This window comes from Oncorhynchus gorbuscha, unplaced genomic scaffold (assembly GCF_021184085.1).
Source record: "Oncorhynchus gorbuscha isolate QuinsamMale2020 ecotype Even-year unplaced genomic scaffold, OgorEven_v1.0 Un_scaffold_828, whole genome shotgun sequence".
In the NCBI taxonomy this organism is placed as follows: Eukaryota; Metazoa; Chordata; class Actinopteri; order Salmoniformes; family Salmonidae; genus Oncorhynchus; species Oncorhynchus gorbuscha.
Window position 1 is genome coordinate 194,948 of NW_025745827.1, and position 8,175 is coordinate 203,122.

Sequence of the window (8,175 nt, forward strand, 5' to 3'; positions counted from 1 at the left end):
GTTACTGTCTCTCCTCTGATATACAGTTAGTTAGTTAGTTACTGTCTCTCCTCTGATATACAGTTAGTTAGTTAGTTACTGTCTCTCCTCTGATATACAGTTAGTTAGTTAGTTAGTTAGTTAGTTAGTTAGTTAGTTAGTTACTGTCTCTCCTCTGATATACAGTTAGTTAGTTAGTTACTGTCTCTCCTCTGATATACAGTTAGTTAGTTAGTTACTGTCTCTCCTCTGATATACAGTTAGTTAGTTAGTTAGTTACTGTCTCTCCTCTGATATAGTTACTCAGTTACTTTCCTCCAGCTCAGTGTTTTCTGCATGCTCTTACCCTGCCCCCTTTATTTCTGTTCTATCCTAAACAACAAACACAGGGCCCTCTAATGGACCATGTATTTCATTTTAAACTAAGATTTCAATTGACTCAAATATGGTTATGGTTTGAGGACAGGTTTATTTTAGGTGGTTGACAAATGATAAGCACTGATTTTTGAGTGTACAGCAGGTGTGGTGTCCTGTGGGAGTCTCACTGTGCGTCTTCCAGGGTGTCCATGAGTCTAAAGGAGTGACTGAGGACTAACTGTGATGTGTGTCTTCCAGGGTGTCCATGAGTCTAAAGGAGTGACTGAGGACTAACTGTGATGTGTGTGTTCCAGGGTGTCCATGAGTCTAAAGGAGTGACTGAGGACTAACTGTGATGTGTGTGTTCCAGGGTGTCCATGAGTCTAAAGGAGTGACTGAGGACTAACTGTGATGTGTGTGTTCCAGGGTGTCCATGAGTCTAAAGGAGTGACTGAGGACTAACTGTGATGTGTGTCTTCCAGGGTGTCCATGAGTCTAAAGGAGTGACTGAGGACTAACTGTGATGTGTGTGTTCCAGGGTGTCCATGAGTCTAAAGGAGTGACTGAGGACTAACTGTGATGTGTGTCTTCCAGGGTGTCCATGAGTCTAAAGGAGTGACTGAGGACTAACTGTGATGTGTGTGTTCCAGGGTGTCCATGAGTCTAAAGGAGTGACTGAGGACTAACTGTGATGTGTGTGTTCCAGGGTGTCCATGAGTCTAAAGGAGTGACTGAGGACTAACTGTGATGTGTGTGTTCCAGGGTGTCCATGAGTCTAAAGGAGTGACTGAGGACTAACTGTGATGTGTGTGTCCATGAGTCTAAAGGAGTGACTGAGGACTAACTGTGATGTGTGTTCCAGGGTGTCCATGAGTCTAAAGGAGTGACTGAGGACTAACTGTGATGTGTGTGTTCCAGGGTGTCCATGAGTCTGAAGGAGTGACTGAGGACTAACTGTGATGTGTGTGTTCCAGGGTGTCCATGAGTCTGAAGGAGTGACTGAGGACTAACTGTGATGTGTGTGTTCCAGGGTGTCCATGAGTCTGAAGGAGTGACTGAGGACTAACTGTGATGTGTGTGTTCCAGGGTGTCCATGAGTCTGAAGGAGTGACTGAGGACTAACTGTGATGTGTGTGTTCCAGGGTGTCCATGAGTCTAAAGGAGTGACTGAGGACTAACTGTGATGTGTGTCTTCCAGGGTGTCCATGAGTCTAAAGGAGTGACTGAGGACTAACTGTGATGTGTGTGTTCCAGGGTGTCCATGAGTCTAAAGGAGTGACTGAGGAGTACCTGCGTCTGGAAGCTTTGGTTCAGAAGGTGGTGTCTCCATACCTGGGAACCCACGGCCTCTACTCCAACGACGGATCCTCAATGCAATACTCCTCCTGCGTACTGGGTAGTTAGACTGATACTCATACAGCTAAATGATTTAGATTGCATCATGCATGATTTTTACTCTCCATTCACAGCTGTTCAGCTGTTGTGCTGTTAGTTTCCTGTGTTCTACGGGTCTAGACGGCCTCAACGTCTGTCTCGTTTTCACTTCTTCACATCCCATCTTTCTCCCTCCCTCCATCCCACCACTTCTTTCTCTCCTTCACTCATCCCTCTTCACCCCTCCTCTTATCCTCATCCGTCTTCACCCCTCCTCCTATCCTCATCCCTCTTCACCCCTCCTCCTATCCTCATCCCTCTTCACCCCTCCTCCTATCCTCATCCCTCTTCACCCCTCCTCCTATCCTCATCCCTCTTCACCCCTCCTCCTATCCTCATCCCTCTTCACTCCTCCTCCTATCCTCATCCCTCTTCACCCCTCCTCCTATCCTCATCCCTCCTCACCCCTCCTCCTATCCTCATCCCTCTTCACCCCTCCTCCTATCCTCATCCCTCTTCACCCCTCCTCCTATCCTCATCCCTCTTCACCCCTCCTCCTATCCTCATCCCTCTTCACCCCTCCTCCTATCCTCATCCCTCTTCACCCCTCCTCCTATCCTCATCCCTCTTCACCCCTCCTCCTATCCTCATCCCTCTTCACTCCTCCTCCTATCCTCATCCCTCTTCACCCCACCTCCTATCCTCACCCCTCCTCCTATCCTCATCCCTCTTCTTCACCCCTCCTCCTATCCTCATCCCTCTTCACTCCTCCTCCTATCCTCATCCCTCTTCACTCCTCCTCCTATCCTCATCCCTCTTCACTCCTCCTCCTATCCTCATCCCTCCTCCTATCCTCATCCCTCTTCACTCCTCCTCCTATCCTCATCCCTCTTCACCCCTCCTCCTATCCTCATCCCTCCTCCTATCCTCATCCCTATTCAATCCTCCTCCTATCCTCATCCCTCTTCACTCCTCCTCCTATCCTTATCCCTCTTCACTCCTCCTCCTATCCTCATCCCTCCTCATCCCTCCTCCTATCCTCATCCCTCTTCACTCCTATCCTCACCCCTCCTCCTATCCTCATCCCTCTTCACTCCTCCTCCTATCCTCATCCCTCTTCACCCCTCCTCCTATCCTCATCCCTCCTCCTATCCTCATCCCTCCTCCTATCCTCATCCCTCCTCCTATCCTCATCCCTCCTCCTATCCTCATCCCTCTTCACTCCTCCTCCTATTCTCATCCCTCTTCATGCCTCCTCCTATCCTCATCCCTCTTCACCCCTCCTCCTATCCTCATCCCTCTTCATTCCTCCTATCCTCATCCCTCTTCACTCCTCCTCCTATCATCATCCCTCTTCACTCCTCCTCCTATCATCATCCCTCTTCACTCCTCCTCCTATCTTCATCCCTCTTCACTCCTCCTCCTATCATCATCCCTCTTCACTCCTCCTCCTATCTTCATCCCTCTTCACTCCTCCTCCTATCCTCATCCCTCTTCACCCCTCCTCCTATCCTCATCCCTCCTCATATCCGCATCCCTATTCAATCCTCCTCCTATCCTCATCCCTCTTCACTCCTCCTCCTATCCTCATCCCTCTTCACTCCTCCTCCTATCCTCATCCCTCCTCATCCCTCCTCCTATCCTCATCCCTCTTCACTCCTCCTCCTATCCTCTCTCCAGAAAAGCGTCTGCAGCGGTGCTGGCCCAAGTCAGGCGACGCCCCCGTGAAGAACCCGGTGATGCGCTCCAAGTCCTACAACGTGCCCATGTTGACGCCTGTGGTGGAGTATGATACAGAGACAGGCTCCGTGAGCAGCATGGGCATCCGCCGCCATTCCGTCTGCGAGATGACTTCCTGTCTGGAAGAAGGCGACATCAGCACCACTTCCTCCCTGGCCTCCGCGGCCCAGCCGGGCCTCTCCTCCCTGGGGCAGGAGCTCAGCCTGACAGGGGTTGTTTGTGGTGGAGGTGGTGGAAGTCTGGATCTCTGTGGGTCTGTGGGGTCTGAGTCTTTGGGGTCCCACCTCCAGCCCTCCATCTTTCAGGCCTCTCACTCCCCAGGACCCTTCCTCCACGGCGGGGGGGAGTCGACGGTGTCCCCCTCTGTTCTGTGTCAGGTCCACTCTGGTTCAGAGACGGGGTCGATCCCCAGCTGTTCCTCCAGCCCGGAGACAGTGGTAGATCAGATACTGGACTCTATGGACTCTGACCCTGATGGCATCTTCATAGACTTCTCCCTCCACAGCTGCTCAGACTCCTCATCCTCTGGTTACAGCAGGGAGAGTGGTAGACAGAGTGTGGTGTAATTTGGGGTTTTCTGGTAACTAATCACAGTTGGATGATCTGTGATTGCCTGCTTATTCACTACTGATTTTCTGGAAAATCTGTGACTAGTGAGAATGTGTCTGGAGATTTGCAGCCCTAGAGGTCTGATGAATCTCAAGGGATTATCACACGTACTGACACCATCTGTACTCCACTCACACTGTCGTCTCTAAAAACACACCGCTCTTTCTGGGGTCTATTTTTCATGGAATATTTCTACAGTAAATGACCTTTTATTTAAAAAAAATGTTTTGCTTGATTTTCACTTCTAGTGCTTCATTTTGAGGATTAACTGTACTTATTTGTATTTGTTTTACTGATGATCAGTGACTGACAACTTTGAAACAGTCTGAGGTGTCTCTTCAGGTCTTGTGGAAAGGAAACAGTCTGAGGTCTCTCTTCAAGTCTTGTGGAAAGGAAACAGTCTGAGGTGTCTCTTCAAGTCTTGTGGAAAGGAAACAGTCTGAGGTGTCTCTTCAGGTCTTGTGGAAGGAAACAGTCTGAGGTGTCTCTTCAGGTCTTGTGGAAGGAAACAGTCTGAGGTGTCTCTTCAGGTCTTCAAGGCCCAGTGGAAAGGAGGAGAGATCAATCAGACCAAGCTGAGCTCTCTGGGATGAGCCACACCTGGTTCACCAGAGTTCATTGCTTTTGCAACATGTCTCTTGTTCAAGAGGCAGTGCTGGGGAGAGGAGATAAGATAGTGTTCACATGGCTTCATTTTAAGCAGTAGGTATCGTGTAGGCCTGGGTGATATTTCTGCCACAGTGATCTGTGGCTGGGCCTTTGTTTCTGCTTCAACATCGCCCCCATGTGGACAGGATGTGCAAGTGCCTGCTGCGCCAGAGTCAAATCTTTAATGTTAAATACACAAAGAGATGTGTTTTGGAACGTGAAGGGATCTGGTGGCTCAGTGGTAAGGATCTCACCCCATAAGCATGGCGTCGTAGGTATGTTTCCTGACAAAGCCTGGAGGACTGTGACAACTGCTGGGGGTTTCCCCTCCTGTGAACAGCAGCAGTTATGGGGGAAAACCTCTGGGAAAAGTAGACCTGTAGGTTTTAAAAAAGATCCATTTGAAAATTAAGGGTCAACTTTCTCAGAGGTTTATGACCACAACACATCCTGATCCAGAGCTGTGACTTGAACCTACAACCCTGAACATATGGGGTGAGATCTTTACACCAGAGCCCCAGACTCCTTCACACCTCTAACTGTTTTCTTTGTTATTTTCACGTTGAGAATTGCTGAAATTACCAATAACTCAAACCTAAGATTTGAACCCATAACCTCTATGGTTGAAGATAGGAAATGAACCTCAAAGCCACAGACTCTCACACTTCTAGCTCTTCTTACTACGATCCAAATAGTTAAACACATGCCTTCTCTCAACTAATGATTTACTGAGATCGTTTGTATTGTAAATGACCTTGTATGACACAGCCATGTACAATTTATGGAGTTGGTTTTATGATTTTCTAAACACAATGACACGTTGAAATGTATTGCCATTAATTATTGTAGCACTTGATGGACAAGTCATTCTGATTTGATCTCATGATTATGTCAAACGGAACCTCAACTCAAACTTGACATTTAATGCAGAATTTTTGTTGGTCTGTTCAAGATTCTGGGCGCGATTCAATCCGTAGTGCTGAAGATCTGCTTACAGCGCGATTCAATCCGTAGTGCTGAAGATCTGCTGTAGTGTGATTCAATCCGTAGTGCTGAAGATCTGCTGTACAGCGCGATTCAATCCGCAGTGTTGAAGATCTGCTGTACAGCGCGATTCAATCCGCAGTGCTGAAGATCTGCTGTAGTGTGATTCAATCCACAGTGCTGAAGATCTGCTGTACAGCTTGATTCAATCCGCAGTGCTGAAGATCTGCTGTACAGCGTGATTCAATCCGCAGTGCTGAAGATCTGCTGTACAGCGTGATTCAATCCGCAGTGCTGAAGATCTGCTGTACAGCGTGATTCAATCCGTAGTGCTGAAGATCTGCTGTACAGCGTGATTCAATCCGTAGTGCTGAAGATCTGCTGTAGCGTGATTCAAGTAGTGCTGAAGATTCAATCCGTAGTGCTGAAGATCTGCTGTACAGCGTGATTCAATCCGTAGTGCTGAAGATCTGCTGTACAGCGTGATTCAATCCATAGTGCTGAAGATCTGCTGTACAGCGCGATTCAATCCGCAGTGTTGAAGATCTGCTGTACAGCGCGATTCAATCCGCAGTGCTGAAGATCTGCTGTACAGCGCGATTCAATCCGCAGTGCTGAAGATCTGCTGTACAGCGCGATTCAATCCGTAGTGCTGAAGATCTGCTGTACAGCGTGATTCAATCCGCAGTGCTGAAGATCTGCTGTACAGCGTGATTCAATCCATAGTGCTGAAGATCTGCTGTACAGCGTGATTCAATCCGCAGTGTTGAAGATCTGCTGTACAGCGATTCAATCCGCAGTGCTGAAGATCTGCTGTACAGCGCGATTCAATCCGCAGTGCTGAAGATCTGCTGTACAGCTTGATTCAATCCATAGTGCTGAAGATCTGCTGTACAGCTTGAATCAATCCGCAGTGCTGAAGATCTGCTGTACAGCGTGATTCAATCCGCAGTGTTGAAGATCTGCTGTACAGCGCGATTCAATCCGTAGTGCTGAAGATCTGCTATACAGCGTGAATCAAATTGTCACCTGACCCTTCGGAAAGTATTCAGACCCCTTGACTTTTTCCAAATGTTCTTAAGTTACAACTTTATTCTAAAATGTATTAAATTGTGTTTTTCCCCCTCATCAATTTACACACAATACCCCCATTGGGACAAAGCAAAAACCGTAAAAAAAAATTTTTTTTTGCTAATTTATGACAAATAAAAAAATGAAATTTACATAAGTATTCAGACCCTTTACTCAGTACTTTGTTGAAGCACCTTTGGCAGCGATTACAGCATCGAGTCTTCTTGAGTATGACGCTACAAGCTTGGTACACCTGTATTTGGGGACTTTGTCCCATTCTTCTCTGCTTGAGAGGACCTGCAATGCCAGGTTGGGGAGCACATTGCTGCAAAAAAACTATTTTCAGGTCTCTCCAGAGATGGTTTAATTGATTTAACCAGGAAAAGCCCAGAGTCTCTTTTTCAAGGGAAAGCTGGCCAAGAAGTCAGCAACAATCAATACATTACAGAATTAAAACATACAACATGATCCAGCCTAAAAAAAAACATTTACACTCCTCCGTAACAGTCTCCCAATATGTTAAATGCATTCAGTGGCACTAACATATCTAGATGAAGCACGGATTGTAGATTACTCCATGATGTTCAATCGGGTTCAAGTCCGGTCTCTGGCTGGGCCACACAACGACATTGTCCCGAAACCACTACTGCGTTGTCTTGGCTGTGTGCTTAGGGTTGTTGTCCTGTTGGAAGGTGAACCTTCGCCCCAGTCTGAGGTCCTGAGCGCTATGGAGCAGATTTTCATCAAGGATCTCTCTGTACTTTGCTCCGTTCATCTTTCCCTCGATCCGGACTCGTCTCCCAGTCCCTGCAGCTGAAAAACATCCCCACAGCATGATGCTGCTGATGTGTGTCCAGATAGATATTGGTTCTGTTCAGGCTGATGTGTATCCAGATAGATATTGGTTCTGTTCAGGCTGATTGCTGATGTGTATCCAGATAGACATTGGTTCTGTTCAGGCTGATGTGTGTCCAGATAGATATTGGTTCTGTTCAGGCTGATGGGTATCCAGATAGATATTGGTTCTGTTCAGGCTGATTGCTGATGTGTGTCCAGATAGATATTGGTTCTGTTCAGGCAGATAGATATTGTTCTGATGTGTATCCAGATAGACATTGGTTCTGTTCTGATGTGGTCCAGATAGACATTGGTTCTGTTCAGGCTGATGTGTATCCAGATAGATATTGGTTCTGTTCAGGCTGATGTGTATCCAGATAGAGATTGGTTCTGTTCAGGCTGATGTGTATCCAGATAGATATTGGTTCTGTTCAGGCTGATTGCTGATGTGTATCCAGATAGATATTGGTTCTGTTCAGGCTGATGTGTATCCAGATAGATATTGGTTCTGTTCAGGCTGATGTGTATCCAGATAGATATTGGTTCTGTTCAGGCTGATGTGTGTCCAGATAGACA

At 47.3% G+C, this 8,175-nt stretch overlaps 2 protein-coding genes across 9 annotated transcripts in view; both read left to right on the forward strand.

Moving 5' to 3' along the window:
• Positions 1-4,049, forward strand: part of LOC124020472 (proline-rich protein 5-like) — a 19,505-nt gene extending 15,456 nt beyond the window's left edge. The window contains exons 4-5 of the mRNA XM_046335718.1: positions 1,591-1,732; positions 3,391-4,049. Of these exons, the coding sequence (XP_046191674.1) occupies positions 1,591-1,732; positions 3,391-4,016 (768 nt within the window). The 3' untranslated portion in view covers positions 4,017-4,049. The remainder of the gene's footprint in view (positions 1-1,590; positions 1,733-3,390) is intronic.
• The window catches only part of LOC124020470 (proline-rich protein 5-like), a 184,094-nt gene extending 178,022 nt beyond the window's left edge, over positions 1-6,072 (forward strand). For 7 of the 8 annotated variants that reach the window (XR_006836069.1, XR_006836073.1, XR_006836074.1 and 4 more), the window contains one exon: positions 4,390-6,072. The gene's annotated coding sequence lies outside the window, so the exon portion shown is untranslated. The remainder of the gene's footprint in view (positions 1-4,389) is intronic. The other variant, XR_006836071.1, reaches the window with a different exon arrangement.
• The last annotated feature ends 2,103 nt before the right edge of the window (positions 6,073-8,175 follow it).